General features: G+C 36.8%; 1 protein-coding gene across 1 annotated transcript in view; it reads right to left on the reverse strand.

Annotated features, from left to right (window-relative positions):
* Positions 1–27,694, reverse strand: part of Ufl1 (UFM1 specific ligase 1) — a 31,955-nt gene that overhangs the window by 1,346 nt on the left and 2,915 nt on the right. Inside the window, exons 4-18 of the mRNA XM_051161036.1 lie at positions 27,027–27,124; positions 26,222–26,336; positions 23,959–24,089; positions 20,011–20,069; positions 17,662–17,808; positions 16,302–16,477; positions 14,221–14,400; positions 12,032–12,152; positions 7,917–8,039; positions 4,696–4,813; positions 2,990–3,153; positions 2,773–2,903; positions 1,172–1,252; positions 835–920; positions 210–390 (exon numbers count right to left, since the gene is read on the reverse strand). Of these exons, the coding sequence (XP_051016993.1) occupies positions 210–390; positions 835–920; positions 1,172–1,252; positions 2,773–2,903; positions 2,990–3,153; positions 4,696–4,813; positions 7,917–8,039; positions 12,032–12,152; positions 14,221–14,400; positions 16,302–16,477; positions 17,662–17,808; positions 20,011–20,069; positions 23,959–24,089; positions 26,222–26,336; positions 27,027–27,124 (1,911 nt within the window). The remainder of the gene's footprint in view (positions 1–209; positions 391–834; positions 921–1,171; positions 1,253–2,772; positions 2,904–2,989; positions 3,154–4,695; positions 4,814–7,916; positions 8,040–12,031; positions 12,153–14,220; positions 14,401–16,301; positions 16,478–17,661; positions 17,809–20,010; positions 20,070–23,958; positions 24,090–26,221; positions 26,337–27,026; positions 27,125–27,694) is intronic.

Below are 27,694 nucleotides of genomic sequence, written 5' to 3' on the forward strand. Positions count from 1 at the left end.
GGGGGAGGTAATCCCCCTCAGGAACAGTCATAGGGGAGGGGAATAATGGGAAAATGGGGGGGGGGGGAGGAATGGGAGGATACAAGGGATGGGATAAACATTGAGATGTAACAAGAATAAATTAATTAAAAAAAAAATAAAAAAAGTGAAGTCAAAAAAAAAAAAAAAAAAAAAGTTTGAAAAATTTCCAATGTGTTAAAATGTGATACCTCTGGGATTTTGTTTTGAAGAAAAGCAATGATCTGTGGGACACATCTTCCAGGTGCATGGAGCATGCTATGGGTTGAGAACTGAAATAACAGGACTGACGTGAGGTGCAAAATAAGAGCAGGGTCTTCCGTGACCTTCAGCTGTTCAGCCAGCGCCTGCCGATGCTGGAAGAGTATTTGCCTGCAAAACCCAGATCACGGAAATACATAATTAACAGGGACTCATCATTTAGATATTTTCCCTTTAGCATTCATTTTTCATCTTCTCTAGTACAATGATTCAATTTCACAGCACTTTAAGGAGTTCCTTAAATATGGGCTATGGGTATACATACTATTTTAACTTTAGTTGGCATAGGTGGATTAACATTACAGACAAAGCTATATAGCAAGGGCACTCAACATATACTTTCACTCTTATGTTGCTGGGATCTAACAAGATATTATGACTTAGATGATAAGGCTTCCTGTATGGAAAGTCCCAGGATGGGTCCTCTGTAGGCTTGGGAGGTGAGTAGACTGAAAAAGGACTACAGCTCTCTATTAAAGGCTCAGACAGTCATACTCAAATCTCAGCTATGAAGGAGCTCACATTTAGGAGTAGCAACAACAGAATCAATGTTACCTTTCTCTTTTTTTATCTCCCTTTTTCACCATGATGTCACAAGCTTCTGTTGCAGAATCCAGGCAGGAAAGGAAGTCTTCTATACTCTGAAGACATGTAATTCCATAGTTTACTTTTATAATTGTAATTGTAATTGTAATTTTAAACCCCAAACACAAATTTTTAACAGGGCATTTGGTAAAAATGTTAAGTATTCCTATTTTTTTCCTCCCTTCACCTTCCCAAATATACAGAGTACTAACTAGTTGTAGATTTAGGTTATGCAGATTCTGATTGGAATGTATGCAAGGAACTTATACAGAAATTTCTAACTGGTCACCAGTTAGCACTGACTTACTTTTTCATTCAGAGAGTTGTGGAGTTTTGAAAGAGCTACTTTGGTTTCTTCTGTCAATTTACTTAAAATTTTTTTTCTTATCTGTAAGGGAAAACATTATTTTGACATCGTGGTTTTGATATTTGATGGATATAAGATCAAACAGACAAAAATTCCCATATATTTAGTACTACAATGGAATGCTAAATGTAGTATATTTTGTGTTTTGAATGTTAGGTCTCAACCAGGAATAAAAATGTTAAAGTTTTACAGAACGACAGAGCTGGTGAAACATTAGAAAAAAGCTTCTATGCAACCCTCATCTTCACAGCCTCTAGTGACATTAGAAAACTACAGTGTCTAGCCATATGGGAATAAAGAACGTGGGTAAACTGGCTCTCTGCATTTTCTTTTCAGTGTCACTTGAAAGGGTGTTGCATAGACACATGGCTCTCACGTAGAAAGGCTGCTTGTAGGAAAGGCAATGGGTATTGTTCTGTGGCGAGGCTGCAGGTTCATATAACACACAGTATAAGGAAGATTTCATCATCTTTTGCAGATGTGAATACTGTGAATTTTGGGGTACTGTAGACCAGACAGATGGATCCCTCTAAGACACTTCAGGAGGAAGGACCTGAGGGGTATACTGTATCTGTGAAGACACATGCTTCTCAGAGCCACCTTGTTCCATCTCACACCAATTCTTCACTCTTTTTAAGGCCACTGAGCAAGACTGCAAATATTATATTTTTAGAGTGGAAGCTAGTAAAGAGATTGGAGACATGGAACATTCCAGAGTGTTGGGACTGTTGCTCAAAATGAAAGAGGAGGAATCCAGTATCTTCCAAGTAGTTGTAGGGGTAAATAACTGCACTTCTGTCTGGGGTTGAAGGATGTTCTTTACTATGTAAGGGAGTTACCTAAAATTATAACACACCAAGAAACATCATGCCACCTTTGTGCCAACAAATCACAGTAACAGAGGCTGCAGGCACTACATGGATGTAGTTTTACCACATTCAAAGCTGGTTGTAAATGCAGTCAGTCACAGAAAGACTTTCTCATTTTTCCTGAATCTTCAACCGTAAGATGGTCCCAGAAGGATGAGAACAAAGAGATGGAGGAGTGGCCATAACTCCACAGGAACAGACTAAACCCTTCCACAGGTAGGTAACTGAGCCACGGCTCCACCTCACAGGGCAAGGGCAGAAGTGATGGCCTTGGGATCTAGTTTAGCATCACAGTTTTAAACAAAGAAATTTGAATTTGTCTCAATATTTAAGAGGCATACTGCCATCAAAAGAAAATGACTGTGTGCTGAAGAAAACTGGACTAACTATTAAAAGGGAGTTATAAATCAATAGGAAAGAGGGTATCATTGACAGAAACAATTAGTAAAAGTCTTATTATGAAGTATTTAATCCTCTTTACTATAAATACTTTGGTCATGTTATCAATCCTTGTAAAATTATATAAGCATCGTATGACTACTTTAATTCTTTAGTATTTTGTCCATATAAGGACTCTTATTTTATTTTTCCTTTAAACTCTTTCAAATGAGAGAAAATAAAAACGTGCTCAGACTCAAATTATATCAAGCAGCAGGCAAATAACTAACATACTTCACTTGTGATGGCTGCAGGATCCTCTACCGCCATCATTAAATCTGAGGCTAGGAAGTTGAACATGAGGTTAGTAATATCAGTACACACTGTCTTCAGCAAGTGCTTCGTAAGAGCGGTCTGTGTGTCATCTGGAAGAAAGGGACACTTACTAAGATTACTAAGGTTCCTTGTAGAACTCTAAGAGTCAGTAAAGAAAAGACACTGTAAAACATACCCGCAAAATACTTCATCCCCTTTTCAAATAATCTGATATTATTGTATAGGTTTGAAACCTCTTCTTGTAAGTCCTTGATTGTACGTTTTCTGCCAGTTCCGGTAGCAGAAGTTGAAGTCATGAACACTGAACGTACCACCTCAAGATACATTTTATTAAGAGGTCTGTGAGAAGATAAATATAGTTAATTAAAATGTATTATGTTTATGTAGATAAAATAATTACTTGTAGTGAAATAACACTTTTAAAAACCTCCATCATTCTAGCAAATAAAATTAATTTGAAGCAAGGTTCAGTAAAGAGTTTGTTTACAGGCCTAGGAAAAATTTTTAAATCTTTCACAATTTTGAGATTGCAGAAAAGATGACAAGAATGATAGTAACAAACACTCCATCAAACAGATCTCTCAAATTAATTTGGAAAATAGCAGAATATAAGTTTGATTCTTATTCTCAGGAATTACAACAGAAGAGCTCTCAATTTCCAAAGTGCTATTTAGATGATGTATAAAGGGCTGGAGTGATGGCTCAGCAGTTACAAGTACTGGTTGTTCTTCCAGAAGTACTGTGTTCAATTCCCAGCACCCACGTGGTAGCTCACAACCATCTATAATGAGATCTGATAACCTCTTCTGGTGTGCATGAAGATAGAGCACTCATATACATAAAACAAATAAATAAGTCTTTACAAAAGAGATGTGTTGAAAAACACCTATACGACTTTCTCACATACTCTGGTGCCTCACATTTGACCATGTCCCCTGGAGGGGGAGACCTGGTGGCACTCAGAGGAAGGACAGCAAGTAGCCAAGAAGAGACTTGATACCCTATGAGAATATATAGGGGGACGTAATCCCCCTCAGGAACAGTCATAGGGGAGGGGAATAATGGGAAAATGGGGGGGGGAGGAATGGGAGGATACAAGGGATGGGATAAACATTGAGATGTAACAAGAATAAATTAATAAAAAAAAAAAAAAAAAAAAAAAAAGAAAAATATGTTCTACAACAGATTACTTTAAAAAAAATCAATGGCGCATAGCTAGTAGTATCTATCGTCTCTTTTTACAGACTATGGCTCTTAATATATTTATGCATAAAATTTACTTATATTAAAAAAAATCTCACTACAAAAGCTCTACTCCAAGATAATAAAATTAGACTCTCTCAGCTCTTGGATTATCTCTATAGACTTATGTGCTGAGTCTTACTTGAGGGCTCACCAGACATGGTACTAGTGGTTAAGTTATGTAAAATTTCCTGTATTGTTGCATGTAAACTTAGCACGTCTTATTCACAAGGTAGAAGGTTCTATACTTACTGTTTTTGAGGTCAATTTTACCCCCTCCAGATACTAAAAGTAACCACTGTTTACTTTTTGTCAAATCAAAATTGAAAGATGTCTTTCTCTTTTTAGATACTCTTTTCTTATGCTATGTAAAGGACCAGTTGGTGCTTAGTCCCAACCAAGCCCTAAGCCTGCATGCTGTTCAGGAAACACTGCAGAGGTTCTCAGTTTCTACAGCCCATACTGTCAAAAGCACTTACTAAGGCTTGAGTCAAACTGTCCCAGAAGGAAAATAAATTTGGAATTTCATCTTTAAATTAAATTCAAAGAGTTGAAGAAATAAAGCCTAAAATCTGTTTTGAAGATCTTAGTGAAAATTACACTCTGTCAAAAATGGGAAGAGATATAATTTATACTTGCTTTATTAAGTATTCTGCAAGTTCCAAAATAAATTCCTCAGGGGCATCTTGCACATGTTTCCTTAAGCAATCTTCAATTTCATCCTGGAGCATGAATGTGATGTCCGGCTTCTTCTTTCCTGTAACATCAGCAATGGGAAAACGAGCTCACCCAATAGCAAAGGCCAGGCAGGTAACATGCACCTCATCAGACAGCAAGACATTTTTATGTCAACAAAATTGCTACTTCCAAATACAAATATCTAATAAAATTAAAATTTAGAACATCATATGGTATGTGACCATGTTTTACCTTTCCTTTAAAATGACTGTTTTCCATAAGACAGTCAGCAGACAAGGAGAATGCTTTCCCCATCTAACTTGGGAAATGCAAGTAGCTAGATATCACAACAGTCAAGTAGCTAGATATCACAACAGTCAAGCAGCTAGATATCACAACAGTCAAGCAGCTAGATACCACAACAGTCAAGTAGCTAGATATCACAACAGTCAAGCAGCTAGATACCACAACAGTCAAGCAGCTAGATATCACAACAGTCAAGCAGCTAGATATCACCACAGTCAAGCAGCTAGATATCACCATAGTCAAGTAGCTAGATATCACCACAGTCAAGCAGCTAGATATCACAACAGTCAAGTAGCTAGATATCACAACAGTCAAGTAGCTAGATATCACAACAGTCAAGCAGCTAGATACCACAACAGTCAAGCAGCTAGATATCACAACAGTCAAGCAGCTAGATATCACAACAGTCAAGCAGCTAGATATCACCACAGTCAAGTAGCTAGATATCACAACAGTCAAGCAGCTAGATACCACAACAGTCAAGTAGCTAGATATCACAACAGTCAAGCAGCTAGATATCACAACAGTCAAGCAGCTAGATATCACCACAGTCAAGTAGCTAGATATCACAACAGTCAAGCAGCTAGATACCACAACAGTCAAGTAGCTAGATATCACAACAGTCAAGCAGCTAGATATCACAACAGTCAAACAGCCAGATATCACCATAGTCAAGTAGCTAGATATCACAACAGTCAAGTAGCTAGATATCACAACAGTCAAGCAGCTAGATATCACCACAGTCAAGTAGCTAGATATCACCATAGTCAAGCAGCTAGATATCACAACAGTCAAGTAGCTAGATATCACCACAATCAAGCAGCTAGATATCACCACAGTCAAGCAGCTAGATATCACAACAGTCAAGCAGCTAGATATCACAACAGTCAAGCAGCTAGATACCACAACAGTCAAGTAGCTAGATATCACAACAGTCAAGCAGCTAGATATCACAACAGTCAAGCAGCTAGATATCACAACCGTCAAGCAGCTAGATATCACCATAGTCAAGTAGCTAGATATCACCATAGTCAAGTAGCTAGATATCACAACAGTCAAGCAGCTAGATATCACAACAGTCAAGCAGCTAGATATCACAACAGTCAAGCAGCTAGATATCACAACAGTCAAGTAGGGACTGAGAGTGTCTTTCAGAAAGGTGTCACTTCTCCTCACTGGACAAAGGACTGAGCAGAATTTCCTTCTTCACAAAAGTGAGTACTTACTGAAGTCAAACAACCTTTGAATGTATATAAGAGCTTCAGAAAGTGATAGGACTAAGTTAAAGTTACCTTTTTTGAAAGGTACAAATAATACAAATAAAAAAGAGAAGCCCTTATCATTTATTTTTGCTCTCCCAAAGACAATTCTATACTAATGAACAATAAAATTAGTATGCAGCTACTATAATGAAAATGTTAACTGTGGGAACGGAATATTTAACTACTCACTTGAAAAGTATTGGTAGAAAAAAAAGCAAACAGTATTTCCATTATAAATGATAAAGCTATATCTTTTATACAACTAACTATTTTTAGATAAATCAGATTATTTATTCTACAGATGTGAAACCTTAGCAATAATGTAAAATGGCTTAAAATCAATTTTAAGTTTTAATGAGAATCTAAACAGTTGAAATCACAACTTCAAGGTACAGGACCCAAAGTTTCATTCTGTTCGGAGATCTGCTCTCCAAACCTGATGTTCATACTAAACAGTCTTCCCTTGTTTGCATCCCGGAAGCCTTTTACAGGTTCTTAAATTACATTTCATCCAGTAATATTTCATACTGACTTGATTTTGTATTTTAGTTGAGAACCTAATTTCACCCTCCATTTCAGAGATTACAACATAACCCTTTTCAAAGCACTGAAATTACTTTTAAGGTAGAATGGTTTTACTACTGTTATAGTACCTCAATAATCTATGCACAAAAGAATGTCACACGCCTCATTTCTCTAAGATTGCAGGTATTACAGAATAACTTTTAAAAGATTCTTCTTTATTCTTGTCCCTACTACATCTTGGGAATTGATAAACAAACACACAAAATGAAAAACAGCACACACGTAAAGCTGTATCAATGCTGTTTAAAGCATGGATAAACAGTAAAGTTTCTGTTGGAGAGGTTGTCTTTTAATTAACATTATTTTCTGCACATTACCAATAAGAGCTACTTCAGTCTTTCTTAGACTATTTTAAAGGAATGCCTAAGCACTGTAATTCTGCAATAGTAACGTATTTGTGGCATTACTCATTTGTCTTTTTTTTTAAATTGTTATTGGGGATAAGGAAGGAGTAGCTGTATGTTTTATGACCTTTTCTTTAAAACAACAAAAAAAGTAATTGTATTTTGAAAAGCAAAATATCACGTTTTTTGCTGAGTTAACCCTGGAAAACATTAAGAAGTCTAGAAACTAAAGGACACAAGAGGCAGTTAATTAATTCATCTTAGATGTAAGTAACAAGGCACCCATGTGTTGTCAAAGTTTAAACAAGCATATGATTCTTTGCATCAGTTTTCAACATCTACTCACCTTTCAATGCTATTTCCAAAGGTTGTTTCAAGGTGAAGAGGTAGTGGGAGAACCAAGGTCGCTATGCTCACAGACAGCACTAGGGACACTAGGAATGTTAAGCATGGAGTGTTGTCTTTTCAAAGGAAAAGATGTAGAAGGAAGGGAATGGAGGTGGCTTACTGGCTAAGGTGATCACTGGCCTATCTGGAGACAGGTTTATACTTTATATTATTAAATTGTGAAATTTGCAGTAACTGAAAATACAAAACAGTACATCCCATATAAACACATGTCAATAATTATAAGCATCATAAGAAAAATGTTAAATAAATAAATAGTGAAATAAAAGCTACACACCAGCATGAGATGACTGAGACTCATCATCACTGTCATCATCTCTTCTTCCCTTCTTCTTAACTTTTTTAATTTTGTATTCTCTGGCATTGCCTCCTCCTCCTCCTCTCACACTTCCAGTACCCTCTGGTGGAAACACATTAGGTAGTATTATTAACAAATTTTGGAAAATGATGATAGCATATTGTTATATTGAACTACATAACAGAAAAATAAGAAGCAAACTAAAGAATCATTTAAATTTTTTTAAGATCAGTTGACATATAACAATGATAGATTCTATCACAAAAATAGAAATCTCATATACCCAGAAGATGCTCCACCACACAACAAGAACATTTGCTCAACCATGCTCATAGAAGCTTTATTCATAATAGCCAGAACCTGGAGACAGCCTAAATGTTCCTTAGTAGAAGAATGGATGAAGAAACTGTGGTACATTTACACTATGGAATACTACTCAGCTATTACAAACAAGGAAATCCTGAAATTTGTGGACAAATGGATTGAACTAGAAATGATCATAATGAATGAGTTATCCCAGAAGCACAAAGAGTCAAATGGTATATACTCACTTATATCTGGACACTAGCCCAAGGGGTATGTCCCATGAAAGTCTTTACTTACCAGAAAAGTGGGACAGAGGGGAGGACATCCTATTGGGACTCTAGGTGAGAGAAGCATGGGAGAATGGGGAAATAGAAGGATCCAAAGGGTCCTAGAAACCTACAAGAAGAACATTATGACACACGGATCTGGGCCCAGGGGTCCTGCTCAAACTATAGCACCAGCCAAGGACAATATAGGCAGTAAACTTCGAACCCCTACCCAGATCTAGCCGATGGACAGGACACTCTCCACCATTGAGTGGAGAGTAGGGTCTGACTTTCAGGCGAACTCTGGTACCCCATTTTGACCACATCCCCTTGATGAGGAGGCACTCCCTATCCTCTGGTGGCACTCAGAGGAAGGATAGCAGGCTACCAAGAAGACACTTGATACCCTATGAGCATATACAGGGGGAGGAGGTCCCCCTCAGTCACAGTCATAGGAGAAAGGAGTAAGGGGAAATGGGAGGGTGGGATGAATGGGAGGATACAAGGGATAGGATAACAATTGAGATATAATATGAATAAATTAATAAAATATATTAAAAAAAAGATGTTTGTGGAACCCCCGTGGTGTCGCCCATATAAGAGTTTCCTTCAGGAATACAGAGAAAAATAAACACTCAAAACAAAACAAAAACAAACAAACAAAAAACAAAAACAAAAATAGAAATCTCTTAAACTTCAGCAATCCCCTGAGATTGTTTTAACTGTAATCTACTCAATGTTTCTTTTTTCTATAGCTTACTGGTATCTTTTTAGGCAAATCCATTCCTTCATCTCCTCTTTCTCTTTAAAAAATAATTAGAAGTATTTTAAATATTATGACTATGAGTGTTTTGCCTGTATGTGCTTGTGTACTACATGTATGCAGTACCCATTGAGGCCAGAGAGGGTGTCAGATCCTCTGGAACTGGAGTTATAGATGGCTGATAGCCGCCTCGTGGGTGCTGCTACTTGAACCAACGTCCTCTGGAAGAGCAGCCAGTGCTCTTAATCCCTGAGCTAACTTTGCTTATCCCCTGAAAGAAATATCCTTTCATTTACTTATGTCAGTTATTACAGCATTATTTTATACTCATTACTATGACATTTCAGAAGATTTTTGACTTCTTGGTTTAAAGACTGACTACTACCCATGTTTGGAGGAGTCTGACTCACCCACCACTCACGTAAATTATAAATTTGTAGGATGAAATGATCAAAAAATAACATATACTTGATAAATATCAGTGCCTATTAAATCAATAACAAAACAAACATCATCAATCAATTCGTTTACTAACTAATCAATTATTGACCAATTATTTTCAATCAATTACTTACTAAAGAGTTAAATACAAATCATGAGAAACTCAAGTACTGTGCCTGAGAGTAAAGACACATTACTGAGGGAGTTCTCTGTCATTAGATGTCTACATTTAGGATCTCATCTATAAAATAGAATATCCATCTTATAATGAGTTATAAGCATTAAATAGTTTTACGATAAGGATTATTTACTGAGTAAAATAAAGTTATTTCTATAAACTAAATATATTTCTCTAGCACCTAGCCAGAATTCCCTTAGATTTCATTATATTTTAGAATTTATTTTCCTTGAGTTTATAATGACAGAAATATATAATCTCATGCCTAAAGTGAAATGTATCTTTAATATTTAGTAGCAAGTATTTTATGGGAGACATTTGGATCAGACATGACTGAATGAATGCACTATAATTAATTACGACCATACAACTGCAGTCACTGACAACAAAGTACTAGATGACCTATAACTTTAAGAAATAGATCAAGTATACTGACTTACATCATCAACCAGCACTTGTGTATTTCTAAATAGCACTCTGAATCAAGTGATAGAATGAGTGTATCTATGAGGATTAGGAGTCACCGAAGTAACTTACTGTGGCTTTTCTGGAAGAATGGAGAGAATATCAAAAATATTTCAAGAGTCTTGAAAAAAAAAGTTTTACAAGAGGAAAATTCTTAACTAATGAAGTCAGAAGGAATTTTTATAGCAAAAATTATGTTTTAAGCATACATGCTTGATGTTTATTAAATATGAATATTTTTAGCACTGGCACAGCACTAGCAATTCGTTTCTACTATTAAAAGTGGGGAAACACATGTGCTTCTCAAGCATAGGTTCCTGAATAAAAGTACTCCCAAGATCAATTGCTACTGAGTGTAAATTTAAAAGAGGTTAAGATATAATGTTAGCAGGGCGATTTGCTTGGTTAGAGCACCTTAACTTACGCCAAGTGGTTCTTTAGATACTAGGGATACAACCATGGGCACTGTTCCCAACAATGTAACACACCAGTCAGTATGTCACCCCAGACTGGAAAGACTTTACAAGCACAGTCACTACTGTGATAAGTTAGGAAGCTACCCAAGGAAGGGACATTTGGAGTCAACTCGAAATGAAAGAAGAACCCAGTTACTCGAAGTTTGGAAGAAGCAATAAAGTTAAGCAGCATAGTTAGTACAGAGGCCTTGGAATGATAGCAACCTGGCAGCTCTGAGACTACAGAAGGGAGACAGGAGACATGGATAGTCACAAAAAGGGCTTTGTATCTTTTCATGAATATATACAGAATCAGAATACACTGTGTCATTTACATTTTCATAATTAAAATTTAATTTAGTAGGGACTGAAGAAATGGCACAGTGCTTAAGAATACTGTCTGCTCTTACAGAGAATGCCTGTTTGATTCCCAGCACCCACATGGCAGCTCACAACTGACTGTTACTCCACTTCCTGGGGACCCTGATACCCTCTTCTGGCCTCCTCAGGCACCAGGCACATACATCCACATATGTAAAACCAAAAATTAAAAAAAAAATACTTAAGCCAGGCAGTGGTGGCACACGCCTTTAATTCCAGCACTCGGGAGGCAGAGGCAGGTGGATCACTATGAGTTCGAGGCCAGTCTGGTCTACAAAGCAAGTCCAGGACAGCCAAGGCTACACAGAGAAACCCTGTCTTGAAAAAGCAGCCAACCAACCAACCAAAGAAAAATATTTAAAATTTAATTTAGTAGCAAGATTTAGTTCAAATTAATAGTTAAAATAAAAAATTAATCAATTAAATAAAAAGCCTTCTAAATGGCCTTAGTACAAAGTTCATGCAAAAAAGTAAAAATTTTCTCAGCAGCACTTGCTAAAGAGGCACCATTCACCCTGGCCCCCACCCACCCCAACATATGTTTTCAGTCCATTTGTCAGGATTCTGATAGCTGAAACTACTTGAGCTGATTTCCATTCCATACACAGAATTATGCATCTAGGTTTGTGCCAGTACCTTGCTGCCTCTGTTACTACACTATGGATTTGTGGTAGTTTAGTCAGGAATTGTTACAGCTCCAGCACTGCTCTTTTACTGCAGGGTTCTTGGTTTTGTTTTTCCAGAAGGGGGGCTATCTGATATGCAAGTATAGCAATGCACTATTAGCATGTACTCACAAACAACTCATCTTTGAGTCTTACTTATTAATGATTTATTACCTGTTGCTTTCTTCCTGCGTTCATCTTTTTTATCCTTTTTATTTGTATTAACACTTTCTAAAACAGAAATTTGTTTCAGATCTTCTTCAGTGATTAAATGCACAGGATTATTTTTCATTTCCTGAAATAAAACATGCTTTTTTGGTAGGCAATATATATATATATATATATATAAATAACATTCCAAGTAGCAGAGAAGTTCCTTATTTACTTACAAATCCTAATTATACTTGTTAGGTTTCATGGCTATGATGATAAAATTCTGAGACTGATTTTCTTCGAACACCATCAGCTTCATTTGCTGGGTTTTTTCCCCTTCAGTACCTATCCCTGTTAGCTATAGCAGCAAGGTGACTAAGGAACACCTGACTGCAGCAACAGATGGAGATCTCCAGCAGTTTTACCAAGATTAAGAAAAACCCCTTGTTCCTTTCTCCTTTCTTTGAGACTTTTGAGTTCAATGACACGTGGATACTTAAAATGACCAGGAAGGCACAGAAACTGCTATCACCCTAATAATTATGAACTGTAAATCAATTCAAATAAATTGATTTTCCTACGAATTAGTTTTTGATGATCCTATTATTTAAATTTTATGTTAACAATCAAGAACAATGAACTATTTCCAGCCTAGAAATCCCACATTTATGAGAAATAGTTTTTAATCTCTAAATTAGGCAACAGGAATTTTTTTGTCTAATTAGATTAAAAACTGTCTAATTAAAACTTATACAAAAGAATGTCTTCACAGTAAAAATACTATCATTTTCTTTTTGGTTTCCTAAGAAAAATTCTTAATAATGAGGATTCCAGTAATAAAATTACCTGTCTCTAAACTAAGTTTTTTTTTTTTTTTTTTTTTTTTTGTTAAACAAAGAATTCAAAGGAAGAAAAGTAATGAACACTTTTTAAATAACTGATACACAACACACACACACACACACACACACACACACACACACACACACACACACACACACACACTTCTATTCTTGTATTTATACATATCCTTTCCAGAGTAACATTTTTTTCCTTTGAAGATAAGCAGCATGGAGGTACTCTTGTCCAAAACAAAATAAACATATTAAACTTCACGTTTACTAATGTCACACCTGTGTATTTTTTATTCTTGCCTGCCTAATGACAGTTGAAGAAAACTATCTCATACTCACACTAGTAAAGTTTAAGAGTATAACTAAACAGAAATGATTTGCACATTTGATAGGTTAGCATGAATTCAGTTACAGTGCGTTAAGACAGGGCTTGTTTTATGTGAGAACAGGCTTTATTTATACAAACATGACAGTTTTAGCTACAGCCATGAATTGGGGTGCTGTGAAGAATGACCTGGCAAGAACTCTGTTCACAATACTTTTAGACAGAAGCTAAAAACTAAAAACTTAAAACACAGTGAAGAGCAGCAGCTGCCCCTGTGGAGGACCCAGGCTTGCTCCCAGCACCCGTATGGCGGCTCACAGCTGCTGTAACTTAAAACTTCAGGGATCCAATAGCCCCTGCTGACCTCCGAGGGCAACCAAATACACATGCACAACACATGTATGGACACACATGGATAAATAAAAGCATATTTTAAAAATCATCAGTTTTGATTGTTTAAGACAGGTTCTTACTATACAGTCCTGGGCTGATCTCGAGCCTAAATAGACTCAAACTAGTGTTCCTTGGCCTTAGCCCCCGACGGCTGGAATTATAGGAATGTACCAGCATGCTTGAAAATCTTGTAAACTTTGATAATAACAACATTTCTTTTCTTGGTGAATGACCCTGTTTATTCTAACCATGTAAAATTATTGAGGCTTCGCGCGATTTAGTGTGCTTTGAACTAAAAATATGCTCACTGCTTTTCTTTCTTTGATCTCTCTCTTATCACTTGATTTACGTATAGGTAACACTGCTACATATTTCAATGCCTTAACAGTGGCTCAAATCCTTTCACAACTTCTTTGAAACTATGTCATTTTGTTGATAAGATTTTAATTTGTAAAATTAGTTCTCTAACTTATAACAGGTTTTAATGAAGATAAAGAAAAGGAATAATAAAACAAACAAACAAAAAATGATATTCCTTGCGGTCAGACTGACTGTGGCATTTCCAAAAAGATATCCGATGATCCTAATGAGAAAGAAAATACTGTTAAGATTAGCAAGTGGAAGAAAAACTGGAATACCTTTTCAGCTTTTTGGTGCATCCGTTCGCTAAACAGTTCTGTACAGTCACTTATAAATTTTTCGCTGACCACAACTGTGTCACTAAAGATTAGAGCCGAAGCTTGCTTGCTGAATGCCCTCATCACCTGCTGAAGCAGCATAGCAGCATCTTCAACTGACAAAGAACTGGGCAGCAGAGGCTAGAATTACAAGCAAAATAAAAATGAGAGGAATGCAGGAAACTACCTTTATCTTTTTCATAGGTACAGCATGCATATATGTGTGTAGATATATTCATTAGTGTAATTTCCCTCAAGTGGTCTTATTTAAGGCAGTGGGTTTCAGAAATAATTATGAGCATAACTTCCCAATCTATTTTTCTGGTTCTATCACCACTTAGAGCTCTAGAATCAGATGCCATTTTTTTTTTTTTTTTTTTTTAAACCCAGTATCCCTACTTGCATGTACTATAGGAATAGCAAGTTGGGAAAACTATGACCAGAACCTATAAGACCCCTCTGTGCTTCTCTCTTATAAACTCACAAACAATTCACCAGTAAATCCTGAAAACTTTACCCTACAAAGCTTTTTTTCAGCTCTGTCATCGGAATTATTATTTTGAACTACTATTTTATATCTCTCTCCCTATGAACTGCTTGTCCTAAGAGAAGACACTACCATATTTCTAGTATACAGAACAGTGTCTACTAGTAAGTTTTCCACTGATACAATATAGGCTAGATCAGACCAAAAGAAAAGTAAATAAATGCAGGTTTATTAGGCGCTGGTCCCAGTGAATGGGGGTGGGGAAGTCCTGTGCACAGGCTAAGGCAAGGAGGATTTATAGACCTTAGGTAAGGAATGATGCCACGCTGGCCGGGTGCTGGGACTGTGCCTGAGTATGGTCAGAAGCTGGACACCTGGGCAGGCACTTGGGTGGAAAGGTCATGTGGAACTGAGCTTTTGGTGCCATTCTTTTGTTTGGAGTTTTTCAGTGCTGGTGGGGTTGGAGAGAGAGAGAGAGAAATAGATAGGGGCACTGGGGCTTCCTGGACCATACAGGGGCGAGGTGGAGGCTCCTACCGAACACCTACCACACAGAAACTACCTAAAACCTGCTATATGGATAAAGATGCCTCAAAAATATTGGTATCCACTGCAGGAGTCTTTCTACCTTATAAAAACTTCTACGTTTTGATTAAAAAGGACAGATTGGTCTCCTTTACCCACACTTACATGTCTTTTTGGAATAATAAAGGGCAGGTGAAGCTTGAATAATGAAGAAAGCACTATCAGTGCTAAAGCAGTTTATCTAACACATTAGCAGAGATTACTGGAGAAGGGATAAGCAGATAGGCCAGGATGGCTGAGGCCAGGGCAGTTGTACAAGCTTGGGTAAGACATTGTAGGGGTTACTTTCAATTGCTAACTTTGACACACTGATACAATGTAGAGCACCTGGGAAGGGAGTCTCACGGAGAAACGATCTAGATCAGGTTGGCCTGTGGGCATGGCTATGGAGGACTGCCTTGACTGTGTTAATTAATAAGAGAGACTCAGCCTAAATGTTAGCAGCACCATTCCCTGGGTTTGGGTCCTGGATTGGATAAAAAGAAAAAAAGGAAATAAAGCACCAGGAAGCATGTATGCACTAGTTTGTTCTCTGCCCTAGATTATGGATGCACTACGATCAGCAAGTTCCCATAACGATAGATGGGCAACTTGGAATTCTGAGATAAATCAACCTTGCTCACCCTGAAGTTGGTTTTATCAGGATAACTGTCACATCTACTGGAAAGATAAGTCATTTATGGATCTGTAAGATCTCCTTAACTTCACTAACAGGACTGATATGGTTACTATAATATTTTCTTGTTTGTTTTTGAGATTTAGAGAATTCTGATTTGGATTATGTACTCTGAAAACATCACCATAAGCCAAAAAATAATAAAGATTCTGTTGTAACAATGCCCACAAGATTTTTACCTCCAGTGGCAAGATTATCTTTACATGGCCTGTTTCTACAATGGGCAGGCACATCTTAGTAAAACATCACTCATCACTGGCTTAAACAAAAATAAGAGAAAAAGGTAAAACGTACAGAAATATCAACCCACGTGCCCGAGCTGATGGCTTCCTCTACTGATGCTTCCACCTGGTCCACGAGTGCTTGACCAACACAGGCTGCCTTCAAAAATAAGAGCTGTGTGTTCTTATATCTTTTCTTTATATAGTTCAGAGCATCTGGGATTCCAAGTCTGGATAAAGCATCAAATTCTAGACATACACAAAAAAGTTGAATAGAACTATCAGTCACTCACATGTTCCAGAAGCCTCATAAACATTTACGTTATACACAAGCCCGTTCTTTGACTGTGAGTGTAACGTATTCCATTATTTTCTGAGGAATAAAACACAAGAAACACAGTGTAGCTTGCTACCTGAGATGTCTATTATTAAAGATCTCTGTAGGAGACCTGCTTCAAGTGCTCCTTCAACACAAGTTGTGGGACCCCTAGTCCAACTGAAGGGCCAAAGGAAAACAGGACCACAGAGCAATACGATGAAAAATAGCAGTAAAGGAAATGGAAATGGTTCAAATTAAAAAATCAAAACTCTAATCTATTTTGCTTAATTTAGGGGTGAATTTTATTTTTCAAAATGTATCATGATACAATAGGGCATAGCCAGCCCCTACAATAGACGATTTATCATAACAGACTCGGAATTACGGATCATATAGGTATCGAAGGCACTGCAGTTATTAAGAAAACTAAAAGAAAGTTCTAACCTAAATCTGTGGTTGAAGAAGTAAAATGCAAATCATCAGAGATCTAGTGAACATAAGCAAAGCCCTGTATCTGAGTGTGTTCAAACCAAACCGTTCTTCACAAACTTTTAAGACTATGCCCTTTTATGCAGCTTCATCGGGCCTGTATTCAGCAGATAAAGTGGCCACTGCTTTAAATCCATCAGTCTACTTCACTGAAATCATGGCAGAACCTCGGAAATACAGGTTAGAATAGTATTGATGTTTCTGAGTAGTAAATACCTGATAAAGTAAGCATAGCAAAGCTGAGAGTCAATAAGTAAGGTAAAGTAACTGAGAAGGAGTACCTTAATAAAACAATAAGCACACCATGTTAAACAAATGATAATTACTTTTGGGGATAAAAAGTTAAAATTTATATCACCTTTGTGCATATTGAAAGTTAGTAACTGTCAATATCATCTTTGGGCATTTTAAAATTTCAGTATTTCAGTAATAATGGAATTAACTTCAGTTCCTAAGTCTCATAGAATTTAAAGAAAGTGACAACTTTTGCAGTCAAAGGGAACCATGGCATTCTATCTAGTCACCCACAGAAAAACACATGTGGAATATGCAGTATAATACTTTCTAATATTATTTCAGTGTTAGGAGGAAATTTTAATTTTGCAGAAAAGAAAAACATAGTTACCTAGATAGCCATTCTGCCTGAAAAAGGAATCCACCCAGGTACTCTGTGTCCTGGAATAGATGTCAGGGACAAACACGGCTTTATCCTGTCGTCCGCCAACCACAGTGCCTCGTAAGCGTCCAGTGCTAACGAGTTCTTCAAGCACAGCTTAAAGCAAATACACATAACAGACACATCAGGACAGGGGCACATCTTTAAGCTCAAATACTTTTCAGTCAGTCTTCCTAAACTTTATGGTTTTAAAAGATAATTTAAAATTTAAACACCATGCACAAAATTACAGTTTAAACAAACAAACAAAAATCCCTGATATTTATGGGACTACTCAGACTGTAATTCAGGGAAAACTTAGAAACCAGTGTAACTCAAGCCAGACAATATGTACACATTGAGTTATTTTGAATAAAGCTCAACACTCTGACCATGAAACCAGAAATAGAGACCATGGGAGAGGATGGAGCATCATAAGAGAGTGGGAAGGAAGAGGGGTAATGGAGTCCATGTCACATAAAGCAAGAGGGAGGGAACTTTCTGGGGGAGGCAGGGGACCAGTGAGACAGATTAGTGGAAATGGACGTGAAAGACAACTAAGAACAAAATATGACACATATCCATAATAAAGCCCATTACTTTGTATGCTAGTTAAAAACTTAATAAAAAGTCAGCATCCCATCATTTATTTTATAACTTGATATAAAGCAGGTGATCAGATAGGTTAAGAACAGTTACTATTTAGTCACTAGGATTACATTCAGTTTTCTAATATTTAGAAGAGCCAAAGCCCTAGGCCATGTTAGAATCAGCAATGTGAAGTCAAGCACTGACCACTTCCCGTGGCTACTACATTTCTGTATGACAGGAAGCAGCATGCCAACCACTCGTAATGCTGAAGGAAACGCCACAACTTAGAGGATGGGTTCTGTGGCCCTAGGGCCCAAGGACAAACCTCAACTCTACCATCTACTAACTATAAAATATGGGGCAAATAATTTCTCTCAGGCCTTTATTTTCTTTTCTGTGAAATGGGGACAATAACAATCCCTATCTCATGAAGCTGCTGTATTCAAGCAAAGTGCTACCATCAACTGGCATATTATAAGCACTGAATACATATTAGGCATAAATTTCATTATCATCTTCTCCACCCTCATAAATCTAGGGCTAATCTGAACACTAATCTGACTCTATGTATGCTCAATAAGAGGGAAATTGTGCCTCATACTATGGTACCTGGGGCCAATGAAGTCATGGATCTTGGAGAAGAACCAACAATCACCACTTTATTAAATCAGCACAACCCCAACTCCTTTCTATATATTGGTCCTAACCACAGTATAGTCCTCACACCTCATCAACGATTTCTCCAACCCACTGAGACCATTATAGAAAAACACAAGCAATCAGAACACAGAGCTTTGGAGCTCAGTCACAATGGGCATCCATAACACAACTCTTGTATATAAGGCTCAGGGACCACTGTGGAAGAGAGGGTGGAGTGATTCTAAGAGCCAGAGGAGCAGGAAATTTACTGTGAAGTTGTATCTCCTAGGACTGTCAAAATCTTACCAACGTGTTTGCCTACAACAATAGCCATGTTAATTTGGTTAGAAAAAAAAGCAAAGAAGGCATTAACCTAATACAGTCAACTAAGAAATGCTGAGAGAAAGAGAAAGTCTTCCCCAGGGAACAGCACCCTAATTAGTTATCGAAAAAGACATACACACACCACTACAATCAATTAATGAAAAAAGAGGCCAGGTATTTGGAAGAGAGCAAGGAGAAATATGTGGGCAGTTTGAAGGACAGGAAGGAAAGAGAGAAATGACACAATTGTAATATAAAAGAAAATGAGAAAATAAACGACTGTATCTCATTAGCAGTCAGGAAAGCAGTGCTATACTTCGGGTACCGAGTATCTTCTAGGTCCTACAGAGGTGGTACTGGAGCTTATAGGAGGTAGAGTCTGCAGGGAAGTCCTTGGGCATTAAATGTATGCCCTTGAAGAGAACCGTGTGACCCTAGAGTATACCTCTCCTCTCTGTGTTCCTAATATAGTTTTATTATGTCACAGGATCCTCATCAGTATCCTCTAGCCATACCCTCCTGAGGTCCAAAGAAATGAATCTACCCAATGTTAGACTGATACTTCCAAATCTGTGTGAATAATGAAACAGAACTGAACCACCTCTCTTCCTCTGGTCCCCACTCTCATATGCCCTTTTGCTTCACCACTCCTCTTTCTTTTTCTCAGAGCTGGGGATGAAAGCCTGGTCTCATGCATTCTCAGGAAACACTCTATTACTAAGTTACCCCCACAACCCAGGTAATACAAATGTAAACAAAACTCACAGTAAAGGAGCTGCTCCTGAAATCCATATTTTGATATCAAAGAATTCACTGCTGTAGGCCTTTATGGGAAATTAAAAAAAAAAAAAAACCAAAACTAAGTCACCATGCAACTGTATATGATTAAAAAAAATAAGAACTGGAGTTTATTAAAAGAAAACACCAATTAATTTAAAGGAAAACAATAATGGCAAAGCTATACCAAATATTAGAGACTTGACCAGACTTGCTCCCAGATACAGCAATCAGTCTCTCTTCATAGCCCAGCTCAGTCTCTATTCTGAATCCTTTTTGTGATGCAGGACTCTCCTTGCTCTCACTTGCAGCACACTGAAATCCAAGGATGCTCATGTCTCTTGTGCAAAACGCTGTAGGATCTCCCGACAACCTGTACATTTACCGTGTCTAGATTCCCTGATTTCCTAGTGCACTATGTCACCTGAACATGTTTAGTGGCTTTCCACTACTTAGAGTTTTTAAAGTAACCATTTTATTTCTTTTAATTTTAAGCCATCATCCTTGTTCTCCAGTCAGTTTCTATTTTTATGTATATTCAAACTCCTTTAACTTTTCTAGCTGCCCCTCCCTCCACCCTGTCCCCTCCAAGACAGGGTTTCTCTGTGTAGCCCTGGCTGTCCTGGACTTGTTTAGAAGACCAGGTTAGCCTCGAACTCACAGAGATCCACGTGCCTCTGCCTCCCTGACTGCTGGGATTACAGGAGTATGCCATCGCCCCCTGCCTAATTCCAACTTTTTAATGCCTTACTGACTATTTAGAATGTCATACTGTATTTTCTTTAAAATCCTGGAAGAAATTTGGTAAAATAGGAACACTTACTTAAAAATGAACGAAATACTTAAAGCTTCTATGTTTGGAGAATTTTGGTTAACTCATTTAACAGAATTTCATGTGGATCAATTTGTTTTATTTTAAATTGTTTGATCCCAAATTTACTCAGATCACCAAATTAATTGTTCCAGTGTGATCAGTTTACCTTATGGTAATCATCATAACCTGCTTACATGTTACTTTGTGTGTGCTCTGTTCCTGTGAGGAAACAAAAATAGCTTTTTAAAGGTGTCCACCTTAGACCTTGTAGGTATTACTCACTCTGGGTATTCAATAAATGTACTAAATTTCTAAGGTTTTTTTTGTCTGATGAATTTTTATTTTTGTTTGGAACAGAACATGACTAGTGTGCCTACATATTCCTCTCATCTTAGTATTGACTTCCTGTTCTTCCAGCTGCCTGTAACAGCTGCCAACATCATCTTGTGGATGCACATGACTTCAGACCAGAAAAATACAGTAGTTCCTTAGTTTCCAGCTATTATACAGATATAACGAATTAAATGTATTATCTGGAAGCCATGGGTTTCAGCAGTTCTTTTTCAGGTTTAGAATTTGTTTTATTCTGTAGTTTGACAGTATCTCAGGGCAACTGGAAAAAACCTGCTGATTGTGACAGAATTTATACTTCTACAGTAATCAGCAAAATATAAAAGACAAATATATTAATAGAAGAATAATTTTAGTTTTTGACTAAATGATAAATTCAAAGGACACAAAAGTTACAAAGTTGTCTTCCTCTATCTCTACTAAATAGCTTCTCGGTTCTGCTCCCCCTAAAGACCAAGTCTTAATTGCTTTTGCAGGGAGATTGCATATGGGTGGTCAGAACCCATGGAGGATAGAGTACATGGGGGAACCTATAGCAGCAACAAATCATAATGGGAATTAATGTAAATTAAGTAAAGACATGAAGGGCAATGCATGCTAAGTACGCATACCTGGGTCAGTGAATCCTCCAAATTGTCCACCAAGAGGGCCAAAGAACAGTGAGAGGCAAATCATATGAAGAACAACTAACTACGAGTTGGTGTCTACACAGTCCACTCCAAGAGAAGAACCAGCGGCCTACACTGTCCACTCCAAGAGAAGGACCAGCGGCCTACACAGTCCACTCCAAGAGAAGAACCAGCGGCCTTGGAGAAATGGCTAGACAAGCCGGGTGGGGCAAGGAAGTGTGAACTGAACAGCAAACACTTTGTTGTATCAGAAAAAAAGTACTCCACCCATGAATGATGGGGTTGGCAGGTCAAAAGCCAGCCTGAGGGCCAATACTAGCAAAACCAAGGGTGATTCGAAAATGCAATTTATAGCAAGTTAAAGTCAAGTAACAAATTTAGGGAACACTAAGTTTCCAATGACATAAGCAATTAAACTAACAAACATTAAATCTAAGGAAGAATGGGATACAGGGCCCTAAAATATCCCTGCACATGACTATTTGTGTTTTTTACAAAGGAAAGCAAGTAGCTTTACAAGAATTCTATCAACTATATCTATCAACTAACACACTCATGAGTAATTGAAACCAATCTAAATTGTGCACCACCTGCCAAGATTTTAATTAGAAGAATGAAGTGTTTCTTCTGTGTATTCCTGTCAATGATGGGCAACTTAAATACTGACACATAGACAAACCAACCACCAAACAACAAGATAACTTAACATTTTAAAGAATAACTGATCTGTGACCTTTAAAATATCAAGGAAAGCCTGGGAAAGACCAAACAGGTGTTCCAGATTAAAGGCAACCAAAGACTTGTAACAACTATATGAAATTCGTGATTCTCAACTGAACCTGACCAGGCCAGAAAGGCAGTGCTAAAGCAATCTGCGTATCAAAGTGAATCCAAAGGCTAAAAAGGTCTATATATCAATGTTAATTTTTTTGACTACGAGTTCTATATTATATTGTATCGGATAATACTTTTTTTGTAGAAAATACAGACTAAATTGTTTGTGGTAAAATTTGAGCAATTTCTCTACTGGTCATAGAAAAACTCTCTAATCTATAAATTCCAAATTATTAAAGAATTAAAAAAAAAAAAAGAAAAAAGAAGAAATTTGTTCCACCAAACTATAAGTTTCCCCTCCAAACCTTCCCATCTTTTGTTTTCCCCTTGCCTTCTGTGTGTTTGGTGCTCAGTAAATGCATATTGTTGTTAAGTGACAAAGAAAAAATCACTATGGCTGCCCTATCTAAAAGAAGTGTCTGCAGTTAAATGCTGATGCAAAGATAAGTAAAACAAGGACAGAAATAGATAATAGATTAGTGATACTGACAATCTGCGTGGTAGGAACCAGACAGTCGGCTTGAGAAGAGAAAGAGGGTAAAAAAAAATGAACAGTGAATATAGAATCAGTCTTGAGAAGAGGCCTTAAAGGAGAAGAATGAGCAGACTACTAGATGGAGTGGAATATGCCATCCAGAGAGTTGTTTGAAATGAAAGATCTGGACATCTCAAATCCCGATGAGACACAAAGCTACTCAGAAGAAACTGATATGACAGCTAAGATGATAACTAAAAATGTAGGCTTTCTGAATTCTATATTTAAATATATATAAATATTTTAGACTCTTAGTCTTGAAATGTGCCTTTCTAAAGTAACAATGCTATTTCTTAAAACTATGGACTTTTACTAACAACAGTCCTAAGAACAGTCCATCTAAATTCCAAGTAAGGTGGGCTTACTGACTTATCTGCCCCACATCATGTGGCTGCTACATAACAGAACAACAGACCCAGATTGTATTTTAATAACTGCATGGACTTTCCATGATTTCAGGGTGATTTTTTACATAGTGATATCAGCATCAGATTTTAAACTGTTTTCTATAAAAGTATGAAAGCTGTTGGAGCAGGGAAAGGAAGGTGCTATTGGTGGACACAGGCTGAGTTTTGGGACCCTGGAGGCTTTATAGTCCCATTTCAGAGACGCTCTCCCTCTGCTTGTTTCAAGATGATTCAGCTACTAGAAAAAACGTAAATCAGGTCAAATAAATGTATAACTCTCTCTCTCTCGCTCTCTTTCTCTCTCGCTCTCTTTCTCTCTCTCTCTCTCTACACACACACACACACACACTTCAAAACACTGTTTACCGAGTAATAGCACTGAAGAGTCCACGGATTCGTGCTTTATGGCGAGCTACAAATGCCTCAGTGAAAATCACTCCTCTGTTATCAAGGTCAATATGGCCATTGATAATTCGACCGAGTCGCTGAGTTAATGCCTGGGAATAAGAGGTCAATTTTTACTAATTTGAAAAAACAAAATTAAATTATGCATTTGGAAAATCCTACTCAATTCATGCTCTATGCTGTGACAAATTTAAACTGCACAAATAACATGATACATAAACTAAAATGGTGGATTAATATCTAGAAAGCATCATTGTCTCACAGTAAAGTTAAGAAACATACCAAAAGCATTAGCTATAATAATTATCATTGACTATTATTAGTTAATTGATAGAGGATTAACTATAGTAATGGCCCTTGTTTACAATATTTATTTCCCTTGGAAAATAAAAATGATTGATTATTCAATTTTCTAGATATAAATGGTTTTCAACATACACATAGCAAGATGGGTCTTAGAGAAGACTCTCTTTGGACCTTTGGATACTAACACAAATCTATCTGAAATAAGTCTGGACATATTTTATAACACCATCCCCACCCTCAGCCAAAAGTGGAAGTATTCAAGTTGGTTTGATAGTTTTACAACAAAGAAAAATATAATTAGCTTTTAGAAACACATTTGTGATATTCAGAAAATAGAGCTGGAAACTCTCAAGTATCCAGGAGCACAGTTATAAAAGAAACCATTTGGTCTAAGCCTTATAATTTTTAAGCTTGACTTTCTATGTTTTCTAGTTATTCAGGTAAAATAGAACTTAGACCCCAGAAATTCTTTGTAAGACATGTATATTCTCGAAGTTGTGTTTTAAATACTACCAGGAAAGTTTATTCTATTAATACAAGTGAGAGAGCACATATATACTATGAACTAGTCTCATGTACTTAATGGTTTGGTTACTTTCTAAAGTTAGATTTTCTTATGGTGAATGGTATTTGTGGTAGTTTGAAGGAAAAATGACACCCACAGGCTCATATATTTGAATGCTTGGTTCCCAGTTAAAGAATTTTTTGGGAAGGATTAGGAAATGTGTCACTGGAGATAGGCTTTGAGGCTTTAAAAGTCCAAGCCAAGCCAATGTCCATCCGTCCATCCGTCCGTCCTCTGTCTGTCTCTGCCTACCTGTGGATCAGTCCTATCTGCCTGCTTCCATGCGTCTTCCTGACATGACAATGGACTAATTCTCAGAAACAGAAAGTAAGCCCCCAATTAAATCCTTTTTTTTATATAAGAATTGCTTCGTTCATGGTGTCTATTCACTGTAATAGTACAATAAATTAAGCAGTAGTTAAAATGATATTTGTCTGTTTCTTTATTTCAGCAAATTAAAAACAAACTCCTGTTTCTAGGGCTGCCCTTGTGCTAACATTTCATTAGATATCTCATTGATGTGTATGGAAAGGATACAGTTATTCCTTCTCAAAAGATATGGCACTTGCAATACCATACAGATGAAACAACAATTTTCTTAATGTCAGTTACCTAAGAACTGTCATCGATAGGATTCAAATCCAGTCTGTTTCACACTAAAGCCTATGGGTTTTCTACTGAAGCTCATGAACATCTATGACTTTATAACCTTAAAAACTTAGGACTTAAAAACAAATGACTTTAAAAACACAAACAACATATAGCTTCAGTTTTTAGGTAACATTGTTATTGTACTACAGTCATGATACTGAAATTTAGTATCAACACAAATACCTAAAGTTAGAGAATATGTGAGATTCTTTGTTCTCCTGGCATAGTCAGGGTTCAGAGGAGGAAACATGACAACAAAAAAGAGTACTAGTGACATCTGGGTAAGAAAATCCTTTGCTGAAGATGGTTTACATTGAAAAATATTCAGCAGCAGCCCTCACCTTTACCCCCCTCTGATATACTATTTACCAATTGTACCAAAACTGTCTATGTCCTAGCTAGTTTCTAAACAGTGGCTACCCTAAGTATTAAGCCCATCCATGCGCCTGTGGTACACATGTGCTTCTGTGGCATCAAGATAGTCCTAGAATTTATCCTGCTCTTAGGTGTCTTGTGATTTGGGGCTTGGGATAACTATAATCATTTCCAACAGTTTCTTCAAAGCTATCAAATAGGATATACTCCCAAAATACATGGCTTTGAGGTGCATCCACTTGGACCTTATTTAAAAACACCTAATTCTGCCCCTGTACCCCACCAAGATTTTAAAAAATTTATTACACTATTAGAGGAAAAAAGTACCTGTGTCAGGAAGTCCCCAGGAAGGTCATAGGTTTTACACAGTTCTGAGATGGTTACTTGACCACTTTCTTGCAATTTATCATTCACCTCTTCTGATAACCGATCCAGATAGTTCCTAACATTGAAGAACAGTTTTTTGTTTTGTTTTTTTTAAACATCAAAAATGTTTTCCTTCTATAGTCCTTCCCTTTCATGCTTTTCTGTTTGAGTACGTTAGGCCCCCAAATAATGACCAGGGTGCGAAAGAGCATCATTTATTGCTCAGATTCTACAGCTTATTTTTTGTTCATGGACATAATTAAATATAAGGTTAATAAAATGGTAGTTTTTCTTCTGCCAATGATTTTTAAAAACTAATTTATTTTTATTTTATGTGCACTGGTGATCTGCCTGCATGTATAAGGAAATTGGATCCCCTGGAACTGGAGTTACCATGTGGGTGCTAAGAATTGAACCCAGGTCCCCTGGAAGATCAGCCAGTGCTCTTAACTGCTGAGCCATCCCTCCAATAGAAATTTTTATAGTCATTTCACCTTAATGGTTTTAGAACACATTTGCTTTGAGTTCAGTTAATTCACGACAAAAAATAAGTTATGTTTTTTATTGCTTTAATAAGAAAAATTAAGATTTATATTATGTATATGTACTCCCCATAATTAGTACTTACTTTTAACATTGAATGACTTTTATAATGAAACTCTGTATCACACAAGCTTGAAACAAAAAGCCTAACTGGATCTGACTGGCCCAAATGTAAACACTACTTCAAAGAAGGAAAGAAAGTTCTGGAAAATGTTACACTTACTCATCTATCAGTTGTCCCAACACCATCTGGACATTTTTCTCTGATTTAATAATGTCACTGACTCTATTTTCAATATGAGTCAGATCCACATTGATAACCTAGAATTAGACAGAAATTATGTAAAGTTGGCGCTAGTTCTTAAGTTTGAAATTATACATTTAGAATTATACTTTTATACTCATTCTTAGCTAAATTTGGAATTGTTTTAAACTACTGAGAGCTGAGTATGGTGGCAAACACCTACAATCCTAACATGCATAAGGACAGCCAGAAGTTCAACGTCAGCGTGGGCTATACAACCAGGTCTAGGCAAAACAGGGGCACAGAGTGAAACATTGCAGACACAGACACAGACACACACACACACAAGTGTCTATGATAGATGTATAAAACATATATATGTATATTTCAAACTAATAAAGTGTCAGTCAAATAGAAATAAGAAGCCCCATTGCTTATTTATTTACTTTTGGATTCTGAAGAATTACAGTTTTTCCAGGAAAACTTTTTATTATTAAGTTTTTATTTATTTATATATTTATTTATTTTATTTATTAAGTTATTAAGTTATATATTATTATTATATATTAAGCAATGAGCTCTATTTACATAAAGCATACCATTTCAGACAAGATTTTCTAGTGACCAAGGTGGTCATGTATGCTTTT

The sequence above is a fragment of the Acomys russatus genome, chromosome 2 (genome assembly GCF_903995435.1).
Source record: "Acomys russatus chromosome 2, mAcoRus1.1, whole genome shotgun sequence".
In the NCBI taxonomy this organism is placed as follows: domain Eukaryota; kingdom Metazoa; phylum Chordata; class Mammalia; order Rodentia; family Muridae; genus Acomys; species Acomys russatus.